General features: G+C 43.4%; 1 protein-coding gene across 2 annotated transcripts in view; it reads right to left on the bottom strand.

Moving 5' to 3' along the window:
* Nucleotides 1-19,484, bottom strand: part of LOC136838113 (DDB1- and CUL4-associated factor 5-like) — an 82,234-nt gene that overhangs the window by 19,197 nt on the left and 43,553 nt on the right. For both annotated transcript variants that reach the window (XM_067102953.1, XM_067102952.1), the window contains exon 7: nucleotides 3,111-3,229. In XM_067102953.1, the coding sequence (XP_066959054.1) occupies nucleotides 3,111-3,229 (119 nt within the window). The remainder of the gene's footprint in view (nucleotides 1-3,110; nucleotides 3,230-19,484) is intronic.

Raw genomic sequence — 19,484 nt, 5'->3', positions numbered from 1 at the left:
AAACACAGAGAAATAAAAAGGTTTGAAAGGGAAACAGAGAAATAAAAAGGTCTGAAAGGGAAATTGAGAGAAATAAAAAGGTTCGAAAGGGAGCCAGAGAAATAAAAAGGTTTGAAAGGGAAACAGAGAAATATAAATGTTTGAAAGGGAAACTAAGAGGAATAAAGAGGTTTGAAAGGGAAACAGAGAAATAAAGAGGTTTGAAAGGGAAACAGAAATATAAATGTTTGAACGGGAAACTGAGAGGAATAAAGAGGTTTGAAAGGTAAACAGAGAAATAAAAACGTTTGAAAGGGAAACAGAGAAATAAAAAGGCTTGAAAGGGAAACAGAGAAATATAAATGTTTGAAAGGGAAACTAAGAGGAATAAAGAGGTTTGAAAGGGAAACAGAGAAATAAAAAGGTTTGAAAGGGAAACACAGAGAAATAAAAAGGTTTGAAAGGGAAACAGAGAAATAAAAAGGTCTGAAAGGGAAATTGAGAGAAATAAAAAGGTTTGAAAGGGAAACAGAAATAAAAAGGTTTGAAAGGGAAACAGAGAAATAAAAAGGTTTGAAAGGGAAACAGAGAAATAAAAAGGTTTGAAAGGGAAACAGAAATAAAAAGGTTTGAAAGGGAAACAGAGAAATATAAATGTTTGAAAGGGAAACTAAGAGGAATAAAGAGGTTTGAAAGGGAAACAGAGAAATAAAAAGGTTTGAAAGGGAAACAGAGAAATATAAATGTTTGAACGGGAAACTGAGAGGAATAAAGAGGTTTGAAAGGTAAACAGAGAAATAAAAATGTTTGAAAGGGAAACAGAGAAATAAAAAGGCTTGAAAGGGAAACAGAGAAATATAAATGTTTGAAAGGGAAACTGAGAGGAATAAAGAGGTTTGAAAGGAAAACAGAGAAATAAAAATGTTTGAAGGGGAAACAGAGAAATAAAAAGGCTTGAAAGGGAAATACAGAAATAAAAAGGTTTGAAAGGGAAACAGAGAAATAAAAAGGTTATAAAGGGAAACAGAGAAATAAAAAAGGTTTGAAAGGGAAACAGAGAAATAAAAAGGCTTGAAAGGGAAATACAGAAATAAAAAGGTTTGAAAGGGAAACAGAGAAATAAAAAGGTTTGAAATGGAAACAGAGAAATAAAAAGGTTTGAAAGGGAAACAGAGAAATAAAAAGGTTTGAAAGGGAAACAGAGAAATAAAAATGTTTGAATGGGAAACACAGAGAAATAAAAAGGCTTGAAAGGGAAATACAGAAATAAAAAGGTTTGAAAGGGAAACAGAGAAATAAAAAGGTTTGAAAGAGAAACAGAGAAATAAAAAGGTTTGAAAGGGAAACAGAGAAATAAAAAGGCTTGAAAGGGAAATACAGAAATAAAAAGGTTTGAAAGGGAAACAGAGAAATAAAAAAGGTTTGAAAGGGAAACAGAGAAATAAAAAGGTTTGAAAGGGAAACAGAGAAATAAAAAGGTTTGAAAGGGAAACAGAGAAATAAAAAGGTTTAAATGGGAAACACAGAGAAATAAAAAGGTTTGAAAGGAAAACAGAGAAATAAAAAAGGTTTGAGAAAGAGAAACAGAGAAATAAAAAGGTTTGAAAGGGAAACAGAGAAATAAAAAAGGCTTGAAAGGGAAATACAGAAATAAAAAAAGGTTTGAAAGGGAAACAGAGAAATAAAAAAGGTTTGAAAGGGAAACAGAGAAATAAAAAGGGTTTGAAAGGGAAACAGAGAAATAAAAAGGTTTGAAAGGGAAACAGAGAAATAAAAAGGTTTGAAAGGGAAACAGAGAAATAAAAAGGTTTGAAAGGGAAACAGAGAAATAAAAAGGTTTAAATGGGAAACACAGAGAAATAAAAAGGTTTGAAAGGAAAACAGAGAAATAAAAAGGTTTGAAAGAGAAACAGAGAAATAAAAAGGTTTGAAAGAGAAACAGAGAAATAAAAAGGTTTGAAAGGGAAACAGAGAAATAAAAAGGCTTGAAAGGGAAATACAGAAATAAAAAGGTTTGAAAGGGAAACAGAGAAATAAAAAAAGGTTTGAAAGGGAAACAGAGAAATAAAAAAGGTTTGAAAGGGAAACAGAGAAATAAAAAGGTTTGAAAGGGAAACAGAGAAATAAAAAGGTTTGAAAGGGAAACAGAGAAATAAAAAGGTTTGAAAGGGAAACAGAGAAATAAAAAGGTTTAAATGGGAAACACAGAGAAATAAAAAGGTTTGAAAGGAAAACAGAGAAATAAAAAGGTTTGAAAGAGAAACAGAGAAATAAAAAGGTTTGAAAGGGAAACAGAGAAATAAAAAGGCTTGAAAGGGAAATACAGAAATAAAAAGGTTTGAAAGGGAAACAGAGAAATAAAAAAGGTTTGAAAGGGAAACAGAGAAATAAAAAGGGTTTGAAAGGGAAACAGAGAAATAAAAAGGTTTGAAAGGGAAACAGAGAAATAAAAAGGTTTGAAAGGGAAACAGAGAAATAAAAAGGTTTGAAAGGTCAACAGAGAAATAAAACGGTTTGAAAGGGAAACAGAAATAAAAAGGTTTGAAAGGGAAACAGAGAAATAAAAAGGTTTGAAAGGGAAACAGAGAAATAAAAAGGTTTGAAAGGGAAACAGAGAAATAAAAAGGTTTGAAAGGGAAACAGAGAAATAAAAAGGTTTGAAAGGGAAACAGAGAAATAAAAAGGTTTGAAAGGGAAACTGAGAGGAATAAAAAGGTCTGAAAACATAACAGGAGGAAAAGCCTTTTTAGTTGCACTATGAAACTATTACTGGAGAGGGTTGAGGAAAGTAAGATGGAAGAAAGAGAATATGAATGGAGGTACAGTCAAAGAAATGGAAGGGGTTGTAGCAGCTAGGGGCCACAGAAGGGACACTGCAAAGAACTTTAAGGAATGCCTACAGTGCATCATGTGAGGTGCACTGTTGGTGCTACCCCCTACAGAGAGGAAGGCCACTATAATTTGGAGCTGGTATCTTTGGAGAAGTTGTGGATGAAAATCCCTTTTTTGATCAAAACAGATTAAAAAACACTGCAAAGGATTTTTTGCCATTGCCTGCAGTCTTCCAGACAAGGCACACCCTAGGCAGCTAAAAAAAAAAACACATATGGGACTTTGACCTGACAACATACCTTGACAATCTTCTCGACTCCCGATGAGGCAATGATGAAGTTCTGGGGATTGAAGCGGACTTGATTGACGATCGACCGGTGGCCTTTCAGAACCATATGGGCTTCAGAAACAAAGTATGCTGATGGAAAGGAAAAATGAAATTTTTATGATAAAGTTTTATATATACTTACCATGAAACTACATAGCTATTAGTTTCACTTAACAGTGGCAGTTCAAAATTTGAAATTCGCAGTAATGCGCTATTGTTTTAGTGTAGGTAACCATACCCCGCCCACTACCGGGGAAGAATACTGTAGGTACAACAGTGCTGAAGAGCCCAATTCGTTTGTGCCCTATGTCCATGGGTGGGGAGGTGGGAAGGGCTTTGATCATGTAGTTACTTGGTAAGTATAAAACTTTATTTTATCAAAAAATGTCATTTTTATATAAGTAACTTTCCAAGTAACTACATAACTGAATCCCACATTGACAGGAGGTGGGAAGCATGGACATTTTCCATCCAAAAACACTCACTGAAGAAGATGAATTTGAAACAGAAAGGTAGCTATCATTGGTGTAATGCTTGTTGTAACCTTACCCGGTGAGAGAGCTGCAGCAGGAAGATACTGCCTCTGGTTGGCGCTCATCTCAACCTGTAGTGACGCAGCAGTAAAGCCGAGAGTCGTCTCTACTTCAGTGGGAGAACCTTGCAGTTGCGGAGTATTCCAAAGACTGACAAGGCCTTACAAAATAAATGCCCTTGCCTGGGCATAGTCAAATGAATACAATTAGAAATTCGTTACAACACGATATTAAAACCATCACCCAACCATTAAAAAAAAACGACTGGTGGGTACTGGTACATGGCACCATCAGGCATCCCAAAACTCAGCATCCTTTAACAAGGAAAGGCGATAGAGGATTGGAAGGTATAACCCCTACACATTCCACCAATACCATGCCAGCCACGGCCAATGGGCCTAACGTACTGCAATTATTATAGACTGTCTCCACATCATGCAAATAATGGGAGGCGAACACTAATTTTGACCTCCAGTAAGTCGATTGGAGAATTGTGGAGAGCGACAAGTTCTTCTTAAAAGCAAAGAAGTGGTGACTGTTCTAATCTCGAGTTTTACTTTAAAAACAGAGAGATCGTCTTCTTTAATCTTCAAGTGTGATTCGGATATAATGCTCTTTAAAAAGAGGGCCAAGGCGTTCTTAGATAACGGTCGTGAGGGTTTTTTTTACCAAACACCACAGATTCTGAGAGCTCTAACTGGGCAAAGAGTTCTCTCCTGTCCTGCTGGCCCACAAATATCTAACAAACTCTTGATTGTAAATGAACGAGGCCAAGGGTTGGACAGGGTTTCATTTTGAGGCAGAAGTCTGAGGAAGTCTTAAGAGACTGAGAAGGTCCGGGAACCACTCCTTCTGTGGCCAAAATGGAGCTACAAGCATCATGGACACATTGGTGTGGGTCATGAACTTGTTTGGGACTTCCCTCACCATGCTCAACGGTAGGAAGGCGTAGACACCCAAGTCTGACCAGTCCTGGAGCATAGCATCCATCGCCCATGCCTGAGGGTCAGGGTGGAGAACAGTAGACAGGGAGGCGATGGTTCCACGACGTCGCAAAGAGGTCTAACGACAATTTTTCCTACGGTTCCACAGGTTGGTGCACACCTGTGGATTCAGTGTCCATTCCGTCAGAAGGACATGCCTGCAGCAACTTTACTTGTCTGCAAGAACGTTTAACTTTCCCTGGATGAAGCGAGTTACAGCATTATCCCAGTATGGTTGATCTCTGCCCAGAGAAGATCCTTGGCCGCTTCATAAAGGGAGAAGGAATGAGTCCCTCCCTGATTTTGATGTAGGCCAATGCGGTTGTGTAGTCTGAGTGGACTGTGATTGTCTTGTAGCAAGTCTCCATCGCAAAATGCTGAAGGGCCAAGTGAATCGCCTTCAGTTCCCTTACATTTATATACGACCACTTCCCGGATATTTCCATGTCGTTCAAAAGCGCCTCCCAACCCAGATCCGACGCATCTGAGTACAACGTTAGGTCGGGGCTCAGTGGGTTCAATGACTTTCCTACAAAGATTCTCTCCTCTGCAAGCCACCAAAGCCACCACTGAAGATCCTCCTTGATCTTGGGAGCGATGCGGAAAATGAAGGAGTCCGGGAGTTTTCCTCTGCCAACTGGCCTTTAGGAAGAATTGTAGATTCTTGTGTACAACCTTCCTAAAGCCACGAACTTCTTGATGGACGAAAGAGTGCCTAGCAGACTCATCCACTCGCTGGCTGTGTACGATGGGCGAGATAACAAGTTCTTACTTTCTTCAGGCAGTCTTGAATCCTTTTGTGGGATGGAAAAGGCCGAAAAGTCAGAGCATCGATCCTCATCCCCAAATAGAGAATTGACTGTGTCAGAGTAAATTGGGATTTCTGAACATTGATTAAAGGACTCAACTCTTGGGCCAGTCATAGAGTCTTTTGAAGGTCCTCTGTGCATCTTTTCTTCGATGGGAAACGTAGCAGCCAGTCCTCCAGATATAAACAGACGTTGATCCCCATGAGAATGAATGAATGAATGGTTTTGAGTTATCTGGCATCATGACAACTGGGTCATTGATGCTAACACCAATTAAATGAACAACATACTGCTATAAAAACAAAAAGATAAAAGAAAATGAATGAAATATTATAGTTTTGGGGGGAAGACCAGCATTGATAATAAATTTAAAAATACCACTGGCATCGTACACCACATCCTCTCCAAGGACGATAACCAAGAGCCTCAGGGAGGTAATGGCTTCTAATATCCCCAAGACTGGGGCACTCAAAAAGGTTGATTCTCCCCGCCCACCAAAACCCTGCGTTAGGTGAGTATGCCAATCCTTGAGCAGCAAAGAGCTGTCTCCCATCTTCTAGGCATACTGCCATACTTCCAAGGAAATACAACATCCGTAATTTCTTTCATTTTATGTTCTCCTTTACTATTCCAATGCTCTTGACACAAATTAATTATAAATTTTCTAGGGAAGAAATCACTGTATAAAAGTGGACACCTCCTTGGACGTAAATCTAGAGCTGCTGCTTGGGTTAATCTGTCATCTTCTTCATTTCCATGCACACCAGCATGTGTTGGAGCCCAAGAAAAACTAATCTGTGCTCCTTCGTATAATAATAGGTGCACCCACTGCTGAATTTTTAAAACCAAGGGGTTAGTCAAGTTAAAAACATTAAGTGCCTGTAATGCACTCTCAGAACCGCTACAAATTGTAAAAATTGTTTCCTCAATAATTGCTATTTTTCCAATATTGAAAATCCCAAAAAACTCTGCCGTAACAATAGATGTTAAAACAGGAGGTGCACCTTTGGTGCAAAACTTATTACTAAAAACTCGAAATCCAACGCCAACACTGGATTTGGAGCCATCTGTGAATACACAAGTTGAATCCTTATGAACCTCACTGTGTTCCATAAATACAGAATGGATCCCTATATCTGTCATATTTTTCTTAAAACCATAAAAATATTTACAAAATGAAATTTCTGTTAATTTCCATGGCAGGGTTACTGACATTTTATAAGGAAGCACCTCATTTCTACTAATATCAGCAGTGCCAAGTAACTGTTCAAGTCTATACCAGTAAGGTTGCGGACATTTAGGATGCATCTCATAGTGCCTCAAATTTCTTTTGCTTCTTATAATTTGACACTTGTTATAATTTGAAAGGCTAGAGAACTGGGAAGTTTCTGCATCCTGTACCAGTAGCGAAGGATGGATAACTGGCGATGGAGTTCCCAGCATCAACCAACAGGCTTGATATTGGCAAGGTCTTGAAAGCACCAGTGGCCAGTCTAATGCCTGCATGATGTATGGAGTCAAGCATTTTCAGCCTGCTGGGGGTTGCAGGAGAATACACTTCACACCCATGTAGCAATTTCGATAAAATCAGGGCTTTATGCAATCTTAAAAGTATCTGATGGTCTGCACCCCAGGATGTATGAGCTAAAACTTTAAAAATGTTTAAAATCTTCTGACACTATGTCTTTAACATCTTTAGATGAGACACCCATGTCAACCTACAATCAAAAATTAAACAGGAATTCAGTTTCCTTACACAGGGAATTCTTTGGCCTCTGATATATATATCTGGGTCTGGATGAAGCCCATGAATACAGCAAAAGTGGAGAACAACTGTTTTGGTAGTTGAAAATTTAAACCCATTTAGTGATGTTATTTACTGTAAGTTGGAGCTTTCTTTCAATAACAGACATCCTTGATCCTGCAAATGATAACCAAAGATCAACAAAAAGTGTGCAATACATCGTAAGGAATATGAGGAGAAATACCATTGATAGCAAGTGCAAATAGGGTAACACTAAGAACGCTACCTTGCGGGACCCCTTCTTCTTGGAATTTACTTTCTGATAGAGTATTACAAACTCTAACTTGAAAGCGTCGACGAGTCAGAGGGCCTTAATAAACAATGGCAGTTCTCCTCTAAGTCCTGATTGATGGATGGCTTTAAGGATTCCATATCTCCATGCTGTGCCATAAGCCTTTTCATGGTCAAAGAATATAGTACCATGAATGCTGCTTTGATGCAAACGATTCACATATAGATGAATCAAGGCGAATCAAGACATCAGTTGTAGAATGCATTTTTCTAAATCCACACTGTGCAGGCGATAAAATATTGTTTTCTAATACCCAAACAAGCCTTGCATTGACCATCTTTTCCATAATCTTACAAAGACAAGATGTAAAGGCAATTGGGCGGTCGCTTGCAGATAAAAATTTGTCCTTTCCCGGTTTTAAAAAGGCTACAATTAACGCTAGTTCCCAAACTGATGGGAAACTGTGATCACGCCAAATTCTGTTGACAATGCTAATTATGAAAAGCTTAGTGTTCTTACATACTGAATGCTTAATCAATGCATATGGAACCTCATCAGGGCCTGGGGCTGTATCTGTATATGCTGACAAGGCAGAATCAAATTCTCTCTCTGTAAATGGAACACTGTAGGATTCCTTATGGCTGAAAAATCAAGATGTTTCCAATTTCTGGGAAACTTTTTCAAAATGGTATGCTAATTTGTTACTCACTTCCAATGCACCTGTGATGTATTGCCCATTAGCCTTTAATACAGGGTGAAGGTTAGGAATATATTTGCCTGCTATTTATTGACTCTTCTCCATACAGCTGAAGGTGGAGTTCTTTTATCCACTGAAGAAACAAATGATGACCAGGATTGGCGACAGGCTGCTTTTCATGCACGCCAGAACTGTGCTCTACTTTTTATATACTATGATGTTATGTTCTGTTCAATTTTGTCAGCATCTAGTTAGAGCACTTCTTGTGGTTCAAGCGACCACCAAAGAACTGGTCAACGGCAGAATAAGCCAGTGGTTTTAGGAATGGAATGCAACCCACCAGTGTAAAGAGTACCATTAAGTAAATTAATGGCATCATCAACACTGCTAAACTCACCCGCATCACCTTCGATTTCACTTAATTCCCTGAACTTATTCCAATCTGCTTTATCCAAGCACCAGCGAGGAGATCTATGCTCTGATGGACTACTATTACTTTTAATTGCTGGTGCATGGTCACTAGTATGCCAGTCATCCAATGTTTTCTAGTAAAAGTCAATAAGGCAGTTAGAACTAGCTTGGGATACGTTAATATATAATAAAGAGCCTATTTGTACAGTATATGAAAGTGAGTAGGCTCACCTGTATTAAGAACCCCTACGTCTTCGTTTTCAACTAGTGACGCAATGAGATTTCCTTTTCTATTAGCTAAAACATCACCCCACAATGGGTGTCTACTGTTCATGTCTCCTACAAGAAGAAACACTTGAGGAAGTTGATTAATCAACCTACTACATCATTATAGCAGACATCATCATTGGGAGGTAAGTAGAGAGAACAAACAGTATATTTTCTAGTTAATTCTACTTGCACTGCTACTGCTTGAAGGAGAGTTTGCAGACTTCAAGATATCTGAGGAATGTCATGGCGAATATAAACCAAACTCCCTCCATGACTTCCTACTTGAGGATTATAAGCAGTTCAGCATGCAGTGTGTTCCCTTGGACAAGGAGTATTAATATCCGACATCGTTTCCTGTAAACAAATAAAAACTGGAGAGAATTCATGAATGAGCAACTTACGCTCTTCATACTTAGCCCTCAGACCTTGACAGCTCCATTGCAAGATGGAGGAGAAATGCTGGTTATTTTCTAGAGGGCCCTTTGAAAGAAGTCCTCAATTCCGTATTGTTCATTTTATTGCTACCTCCTGATGATTTTTTACAGGATGGTCGAGATATTTTTGGTTCCACGCTCTTTATAGCACTATGTAGCTTATCTGATTAGGCGAGGACTGTGGTGTAGATCAACAGTGATTTTTGCGTGAATTATCTCATTAGGCAATTTTGATCCATCAACTTTGTTTAGAGACAATGTATCATACCTATTGCTAAGTATTTCAGCATGTCTTGTAACTGGAGAGGAAAGGGAAGGTGGTTTCCCTCTTTTCCTACTGGAAAGTGGGTATTTTACCTCTGTTATGAGAGCTTTAAGATGCTCGAATATCGAGTTCCTCTCCTAAATCGGATAGACAGCACTGGAGATGACAGCTGCTCATCTTAGGAGAAGGTGCAGAGGGACAGGGAGTAATATCCAAAATTGCAGGTACTGTACTGATATCTGACTTGGAGGCTAAGTATTTATATCTGAACTTATGTTTGCATTTATTAGCCTACCTGGCATTTTTTGTTCATCCTGCTTGCTGATATTTGATTTCAAGGCCTTAGCATAATTCTTTTCCTTGCTTAGAAGTCTTATGGCATAACCCACACTTGATATGCTCTGTATCTGATTTTAGTAGAGCAGCAGCTGTTTCCATCTGAAAATGTGGGCATTATCTATCACTGGACTTATGACCAAGATTACAATGAATGCACCGCGTGCCTAATGTGCATTCGCCATGCGCTGATGCAGAACAGTTGTCACACAACTTGTCATTTTACAGACTTGAGAAGGATAACCACATCTCAAACAACTGAAACACTGTAATGGTTTTTGTTTGTATGGGCATACCGACACCCTTTCATTTTCTATGTACAAATGAGAGGGAACATTATGATCCTCAAAAATCACAGTTTTTTAAAGTAAATCGTATTTTTCCTAACTTTACAAACCATCGGTCCTTTACATTAGGAATTACTTTCAGCGGAGCTGGAAACGGCTGTTGAACTTTCGAACAAGGTGGTTGGGCAGTTAACTACCGTCCAGGAGGTGGGAGTACCGCCTGCCCAGGTGTAAACATTCCAATTTGCCTTTTGGCCCAGGTATCAGATTGAGGAGTGGCATGAGGTGGGCATGAAATGTGATGTAAAGGACCTCAGGTTTGTATAGTTGGGAAAAATAATACAGTAAACCCCATGTATTCGCGTTCTCACAATTCGCAGCCTCACGTATTCGCGGATTTCTTTGTGGAACGTATCTACCCATTATTCAGGGAAAATTCGCCCATTCGCAGTATTTTTCACTGAGAAATATTTACTAAAAGTGCATGTAGTCATGAAAATTATCATTTTCATGACTACATGCACTTTTTGTAATCAAACTATTAAAATACTCAGGTATAAGCATTTTTAGAGGGTTTTTTCTGTGTTTAAACTATCAAAATAGGCAGTTCCAAGTGTTTTTAAGTATTCACGGATTTTAGCTATTTGTGGGGGGTTGCGGTATGCATCCCTGCAAATATGGGGGTTTACTGTATTTACTTTTAAAAACTGTGATTTGTTCCAACACGACATACAAACCACCGGTCCTTTACATTAGGAAGCCTCATTACTGTAGCTGGAGGGAGGAATCTGCGTGAGTCTCAATGAACTGACTGGAGTTTGCTACCCCTTGTGTTCCCTTCCTGGTCAATAGAGCAAGGAAGGGAAAACTGCCTCTGACAAAATTATCGGGTTGTAAGAAACGCAAGATCAATTGTCAGACTTATGGGTCCTTTTGCATGAACGAGGAAAATGTCAGTTCAAACAAAGTAGGCTAGGATTAACCTTGATAGCCAGTGACAGTAAAGCAAATACAAGCATTGGGTTTGTCTTATTGTCGTAATCCCCTTCCTCCCCTTGCTAGAAGAAGGAGAGGGTTTGCTTCTATGCTCCTCAAAGGAAATCTAACAGAAGCTCGAGTTGCATGCTTACCTGCATCGACTGCCAGACCCTGCATGTAACGGCACATCCGCTCCCTGCCCGTAGGAAGAGAGCCAAGATGAAAGAGAAGGAAGAGCGGCCAGTCACTCCACCTTCATTCTCCCATCCACAACCGTACATCTTAGGCAAGATGCAACCTGTCCTGTTAAGAGGAGCTGGGTAAGCTACACAATTTGTTGAGCAGCCACCACAGGACCCAAGACCTCTTGAAGCTTCTCATCAGTAGAGATATCTTGAAGGATGAGGAGATATCTACCCCTTTCAGCCGCAAGAATGGGCAGAGTGCGGCCCGATAGCCTTTTACTGCTGAAACAGAGAGAAGCCTCTCTCGGCGATGAAAGATGAGGAAGTCCGTGACCTGCTGAACAGTAGCTCCAACCGAAGAGATACCCCGTCCACGATACCAACTACAGAAGACGGACCACTTTCTCTGGCATACCGCTGCGGAAGACTCTGAGGTATCCAGCCATCTCCATTGTTGGGCAACGCAAAAAGCCTCTTGCTCGCAGAATATGCTGGATAACAGCCAGCCGTGAAGACACAGGGGCTGCACTGCCAGGTGGTACTGCTCGACGTTGGGTTGACAAAGGAGGTTGGGCCGGGCGCCTCGGAGAGGAGAGCTAGCAGGTCAGGATACCAAATGGCCTGAGGCCATTTTGGGACCACCAGAATCATAGTGAGATTTGGGGTGATCATCACTTGGCTGATCACCCTGCAAATCAGACAGAACGGAGGAAAGGTGCAGACGCAGAGATCGTCCCACAGATGTTGGAATGCGTCCTCCACAGTGGCCCATGGGTTCGGCTTGACTGAGCCGAAGACCTGAAGTTTTCTGTTGTGCCAATGGCGAACAGATCAATGACTGGACACCCCCACAGGTAGAACAACCTTTCTGTGATGTCCGGGTGAAGGGACCACTCTGCCCTGGTCACCTGATTCTGGCGGCTGAGCTTGTTTGCCACTACATTCGTCTTGCCTAGAATATATCTGGCTGACAGCTCTACTGAGTGAGCCACAGCCCACTCGTGCACCTGCATTGTCAACTGGTGGAGTGGGAGGGACACTAGATCCTCCTGCTTGTTGACATATGCCACTACTGTGGTGTTGTTGCTCATGAACACCACAGTGTCCCATCACTCGATCCTGGAACTCTTGGAGAGCCAGGAACGCTGCCTTAAGTTCCAGAATTTTGATGTGAAGGTGCTTGGTATCTCGGTGCCACACCCGCAAAGTCAGCAACTCCTCCAAGTGTGCGCCCCATCCCTCAGTCGATGTATCTGAAAACAGAAGCATGTCTGGAGGGGGAGTAAGCAGGCATACAGTACTCCTATTAAGAGGTTCCTGTCATCCATCCACCAGTCTAGGTCCTCTCTCACCTCCTTGGAAAGAGGGAGGAGAAAGGACTGGGGTCTCGAGACTGGTACCAGTACTCCTTCAGTCTCCACTGCCGAGACTGAAGGTGAAGACGCCCATGAAGGACCAGCTTCACCAATGACGACAGGTGACCGACGACAACTTGCCACTGCCGAGCTGGCTATTCCTGTCGAGACAGAAACAGTTGTGCCGCCTTCCTGAACCTGCTGATATGAGAGTCCGAGGGGAAGACCTTCAATGCTACAGTATCTATCAGCATGCCCAGGTACTTTATCCTCAGCTTGGGGTTGAGATCTGACTTCTCGAGATTTACTATGATCCCAAGATCGCGGCAAAACTTGAGGAGCTGGTCCCTGTCCTGTAGCAACTGTGAGAGGGAGCTTGCCAGGACCAGCTAGTCATTGAGATACCTCAATAAACGTATCCTGTGCGAATGGGCCCAACCTGACACCAGGGTGAACACTCTCATGAACACCTGGTGAGTGGTCGAGAGCCTGAAACAGAGTGCCCTGAACTGGAAGACCATCTCCCCAAGGACAAAGCGAAGGTACTTGCAATAAGACAGATGAATGGGTATTTGAAAATACACAACCTTCAAGTCCACCGCAAGCATGAAGTCGTTCTCCCTGATGGAGGCGAGCACGGATCATGCCATCTCCATCGTGAACCGAGTCTGGCGAACAAAACGGTTCAGGGGAGAGAGGTCTATGACCGGTCTCCAAAACCCCAGACTTTCTCTACATGAAAGACTCAGCTGTAAAAGCCTGGGGACCGATCTGACACGACTTCTACAGCACCCTTGCTCAGCATGGCTTGCACTTCTTGCATCAGTGCGATTTCCTTCGAGATCCAGAAACATAGGTATGGAAACAGACCCGTGTGATTGCGAGGGGTGGCCGAGACTCGAAGGGTAGCAGATATCCCTCCTGAAGGACATCCACTATCCAGGTCTCGGCTCCGTATCACTGCCAAGTTGCCCAGTGGCTCGATAGGCAACCCCCCACCCTCAGCAGCAGCTAGAGGGAAACACTGCCCCTAGCATTTCCCTTTCTTCTTCTTCCCCTTGCCCCCTTTACCAGACTGGAAAGTGGGCTGAAAAGGGTGTGACTGCCCACCCTTTCTGGAGGAAAAAGACGGCTGGGTATTTCCGCGGGATCCCTTCGAAATCTGGTACTTCTTAGGGGGCCGAGGAAGTGCTAGCCTGGCCCAAAGGCCGGGCCACAGAGCGCGAAGACCCAGAGGTCTTTGCCAGTGCCTGGTGGACAAGACGGTTACTGTCATTGGCCCGACATTTATCCACCGCAGCATCTACCAACTCCCTAGGAAAGAGAGAGCAGAACCCAGCAACAGTCCGTTCCGCAGGGTCACTGCCAACTCAGGTCCAACAGACCTGGCGAAGCGAGAAAGAACCGAGTCTCTTCGCTTGAGAACCCGGTTGGCCTACAGGTTTACCGTCTGGTGAGCAAGGTAGGAAATGGCTCTACCTCCAGACTAGCATAGTCTCCCAAAGGCGGAGTCCTCCCCAGGTATGATAGTGCCCAAGGAGGCAGCCACTCTGGATACTGTGAATGACCACAGATCCAACCAGGAGACTGTCTGGAGAGCCGCCATGGCAGTGGCTTCCAGGATTGCTGCCTCTTGCTGCAAAAGGGAGATACCTTCTGCAGTAAGCTGCTGCAATGAAAGACCCGAGCCTAGATGCACCAGTCTGGGTCAACCTTTCAGGCGGCACTGCCCCTTCCAAGGGCACGTAGAATCGCTTCTGTCAAGGCAGAGGAGGGGGAAGCAACTTGTCCGAGTAGTTCGAACGAAGCGAATTGTCTTGCCCACACACAAGACCATTCACTTAGTCGAGAACCCCCTCAGCAAGCGTGGACCACGACAGCCCCACCAAAACCTTGGGTACCTTTGGACCCCAGAAGGATTTGAGGCGTGAAGGACGATCCACAGGCGAGGCTGCAGTCCCTTCCCCGAGGTCGTTGTGCTGATGAATCACCGCAAAGTCCTCTGTATCTCGGGGGTGTCTGCATCCTTGGGAAGTGGACCCTCAAGTCCTTCCAGGGCGCAGTCCTCCCGATCTACTCTCCCAGCAGGAGGGAGAACCTCGGCAGACCCTGGGATCCTTCCTGCACTATGCGGGTGTACGATCTGGCTGATCTGAGGACCGAGCCAGGAGCATAAGCCTTTGTAGTCAAACTTCAGGGAGACAACTCACCAGTTTCTTGTGTCTGACCCACACCTCCTAGGGGAAGCCCAGGAGGTGAGGGGACAGGCAAGGAGGATCGAGCAGAACCAGCAGGCTGAGAGAGGTCACCAACTGCGGTGATGATGGCAACTCGGGTCGAGGAGAACGCTTTCGCCTCGGCGAAGCATTGTCTCGAAATATTGTGCTAGAGACTTCCAATTTGTTGCAAAATGAAGGTAAATGATTGAATATTACTAGAATCTAAGAGTTTTAGCTTGCAATTGTGTTTTTCGAGCATTTCGGTCGAGTCAGAGTTGACCGAAGGTTGAAATTTTGGCAATTATCGTGATTTATATGAAAATATTTCAAAACTTATAAAAGCTACAACCATGAGTTGTTTTTTGTTGCATTCTACATGAAATTGCGCACATTTTTATATATAAAACTTTATGTAACGCCTAATATAAAACGGTGCAAAAATTACAACAAAATGACGAAAGAATTTCTGAGATGCATCGCTGATGCTCTGTAGTGCGAGAAGAAAGAAATTCTTGCATGCGGGGCTGGGTATCGCTTGTAAACAAAACAACAGCGTGATCCTTGAACTCCCAGCACCCTCAAGGCGCGTGATTTAAAATCTTTCGCAAACTAGGCCTATAACTATTTTTCCGCGAATATTTAAAAAACTTTTTGTAATCGACGTACTGTACGTCCACTTGGCACCCGACAGACAATTTTAGTCGACGTACGATACGTCCAGTCGGCGTTTAAGGGTTAACAGCCTACTCAGAAGGCTCTTAGAGGTTTTTGGCCATGAAGGAAGAAATATCGTCGCTACTTGGGAAAAGAACTGCGGAGTTGGTTGGAGACGTAAGCACAGAGGGGACTTACAACCATTTGTTTGTCGTCCCCAAGGCGTCGGGAGGTTGGAGACCGGTCCTAGACGTCAGTGAGTTGAACTTTTTTGTGCAGACCACCAAGTTCAAAGAGCTTTTTTGTGCAGACCACCAAGTTCAAAATAGAAACAAACTGTTCAGTCCTGTCAGCCATTCATCAGAGAGGCTGGATGGTAACGATCAACATGGAGGATGCGTACTTCCACGTCCCAGTATATCCAGACTCCACGAAGTATCTGCGGTTCGTATTCCAGGGCAGGGTCCTTCAGCTCAGGGCTCTCTGTTTTGGCCTCTCTACAGCTGATAGGGACTGGAAGTTAGGCATTTGGAAACTGGGCATTTGGACGCAGAACACTTTGACACTGCACATTCGGACACTGGGCGCTCGGGCAACTTGGGTGAGGAAGGCTGCGTAAAGACTGGCTCTCCATCACCAAAGTGTAATGCACAACCCTCTCGGGACTAACCCAAAAACTGCAGGAGGGAAGAGGGCTGTGCTCTTGTTCCCTGGGAATCTTACGTGGGAGCAGGGAAGTGTACTCAGTGGAAAGAGCATGCTAACGAACGTTTACACCCCCTGTCCGCACTGGTGTCCAAATCACTGGACGACAGAGCATGTTCATCCGTGTGAACACCTTTCCAACGGCGATCCACCGAGTTCTGGGTTCAATCAACAGGCTCATTTGAGGGGCAACTACCTGTGGGCAAACCCCACCAACCTCCCTTGGACTTCTGTTTGCTTCCTCCCAGGTTTTGGGGAGTCTACCATTGACCTTTTTCTAGGAGCATCGGTGGGACAAGTAGTCACCTCCTCCACTTGCACTGCACTGCACTTGCACCAACACTAATTACGCTTACCTGATCCATATGGATCTTAACCGAAGACCTGATTTGGGCTACGGTATTAACAAGCAGACCAAACTTTTGGTCAGTTCTAGCTTCTAGGCAGGTGATGGCATCGGGTTCGGAAGAATGGGAGCCAGGTAACGGAGTTTCAAGAAATGTCAGAGGGCTGGTGATTGGGGAGAACACAGGCAGAGGTGTAGAAGGCATAGACTGAAAAGCAACATCCGATTTCAGAGTAGAAACCTGACTAGCTAAACCTTTAGCCTTGACTCTAGCAGCCACCTTTCTCTGTCTCCTTGGAGTCTATCTAGATTGTTTCCAAACTTTCCATTTACCCTGATCCCAGTCTTTGCATTCGTTACATTTAAGTTCAAATGAGCAAATTTGCCCTCTACAATGGCAACACAAAGTTATACTTAGCAGAAGTAAGTCTAATATTAAAGCCTCTGCTGCAATACAGGCAGTCCCTGGTTATCGGAGGGCTCAGTTATTGACGATCCGGTTTTATGGGGCTTGTCTAGTGATGAAAATCTGCGATTTTTGGCGCTGATATGCGCTGATTTCTGCTTATCGGCGCCGATAATCAGGTATTAGCGCCGATACTTACCTAACAGTGGCGCTGATCTCCGGTTATCAGCACCGATAAGCGCTGAAAATTGGCAATTTTCGCTTATCATCACACCGTCAGAAGGGAAACCCTGCCGATAACCAGGGACTGCCTTACCTAATACTAGACACACTAGGATCTGACATAATAAGTCACAATAAGTCACAAGTCTGAATAATAAACTATCTAAGGTAATAAATAGCAAGCTGCCAACACCAATGAATACTTCACCAAAGAGAAAGATACAACCCTCTGGCAAAATTCAAATCAGAGCTGCTCAACCAACCGTGTAATGTTGTTGACCGGCAGACATGAATTGCGCTCTTCAGCAATGTTGTACCTATTCTTCCCCGGTAGTGAGCGGGGTCTAGTTACCTACACTAAAACAGTAGCCCATTACCAAGAAATCACAATTTTTGAAAGTAAAATGTAGTTTTCCTAACTATACAAACCTGAGGTCCTTTACATTAGGAATGACTTATGGCGAAGCTGGACACAGCCAATAAACTCTTGAACAAGGTGGTTAGGTGGTAACTACCGCCAGGTAGCCCGCCAGGCCGGATGTAAACATTCCAGTTTCCCTTTCAGTCCAGCTTCAGACTGAGGGGTGGCATGAGGTGGGCATGAAATGTAATGTAAAGGACCTCAGGTTTGTATAGTTAGGAAAAATCAATTTCCTTTCAAAAATTGTGATTTGCTCTGACACGATATACATACCATCGGTCCTTTACATTAGGAAGACACTGGTTGGAGGGAGGACTCTGAGTGCGTCTCTTAAACTGACTGGAGTTCTGTACACCTGTACTCCTCCTGATTGAAACAGCGAGGAGGAGTACCGTGCCCCTGACGTATTGATCAGAGTGTAGGAACTGCAAGATCAAACGTCAGATACTGGACCCTTTCGCATGAATGAGGCAACGTAACTCATACGAAATAGGCTGGGAAGAATTTGAGAGTCAAGGGCAGTAAGGAAAAGCTGAGATAGGGTTTTCCTTAATGCCAGAGTCTCCTTCCTCCCCTTGCTAAAGGAAGGAGCGGATTTGCTTCTGTGATTCTAGAAGAAAAATAGAATGGGTACTCGATGTGTAGTCTTACCGCATCAGACGCCAGATCCAGCAAGTGTCGGTTCGAGTCCTATTCTCATCCTGAAGGAGGAGAAGTAGGAGGACGAGGATGGAGGGGGAGAGGCCAGTCACTCTTGGGATCCTTCTCACTTCCAGAACCAACACCTTAGGCGAGATGCTACTCGTCCTCTTGAAGGAGCCGGGTAAGAAAACACAACATGTTGAGCAGCCACCATAGGACCAAGGAAAAAAGGTTCCAAGGACCCCTGTGGGCTAAACCAAAGGTAGAAGACAAGTGTGTGGTCTATGAGACCACGTCTTGCTTCCAGACCGACAGAAACTTCCGGAATGCGAGGGATGGACCGAGCCATTGACTTTGTGGGCTCTCAAGTGGAAAGTACTGGTACTGTCATCGCCAACTGCTGAGTACTGTACCTCCTTTGATCGCTTCACAAAGCTAGGAGAAAGATGTGTCCTTAGACACTTCTTCCTTGGGATAGTACTAGCAGAAATGTCGACGACATCCAGGTTAGGAATGTTGAGCCTTTTCGGAAAGTACCGCAGCTCCCTAACAGGACAAAATAACAAATGATCTGGATCATCGATACAAAATCCAAGCGGGAAACAAGTAGGACTCAAATCTGACAATAGATGCCGATGGATTTGGAGTCCACTAGGACATCAAAGAAGGAGTCAGGTATTCATCCCCCTTCATCTCTTCTTCCATCTTCTATGCCGGATTGAGATGAGAAATAGTCCTAAGAGGGCACATCTCTGTCCAACGACTCTCGTAAGGGCGCGTGCAGAGCACGGGACAGGAACACTAAACGAGAGTCACATGCCACCCAGGGATCAGTTCCCTGGGACAGCAAGACTGAAGAAGCTTTTCATCTGTACGTAAACCTTGACTGAGGTGAAGAAGGCTACTTCAGATAGAAGACTAGGTCGCAAGGGCCTATGTTCTTCACAACTGAAAGGGAGAGGAGCAACCCTCGGTGGAGAAGACGAGGAAGTCCAGACTTGAAGAGCAACTCTGACCCGAGAAGAAATTCTGTCAACGACACCAACCAGCGAAGACAGATCCAGTCCCTGGGAGTGTTGCAGAGGACTTCAAGAGATATCCATCTATATCCTTTGCTGCTCAGCAAGAAAGCCTAGCTTTCGAGGGAAGCT

The sequence above is a fragment of the Macrobrachium rosenbergii genome, unplaced genomic scaffold, assembly GCF_040412425.1.
Source record: "Macrobrachium rosenbergii isolate ZJJX-2024 unplaced genomic scaffold, ASM4041242v1 171, whole genome shotgun sequence".
Lineage (NCBI taxonomy): Eukaryota > Metazoa > Arthropoda > Malacostraca > Decapoda > Palaemonidae > Macrobrachium > Macrobrachium rosenbergii.
The sequence above is the reverse complement of the archived record's forward strand: the minus strand, read 5'-3'. Positions and strand labels throughout refer to the sequence as shown.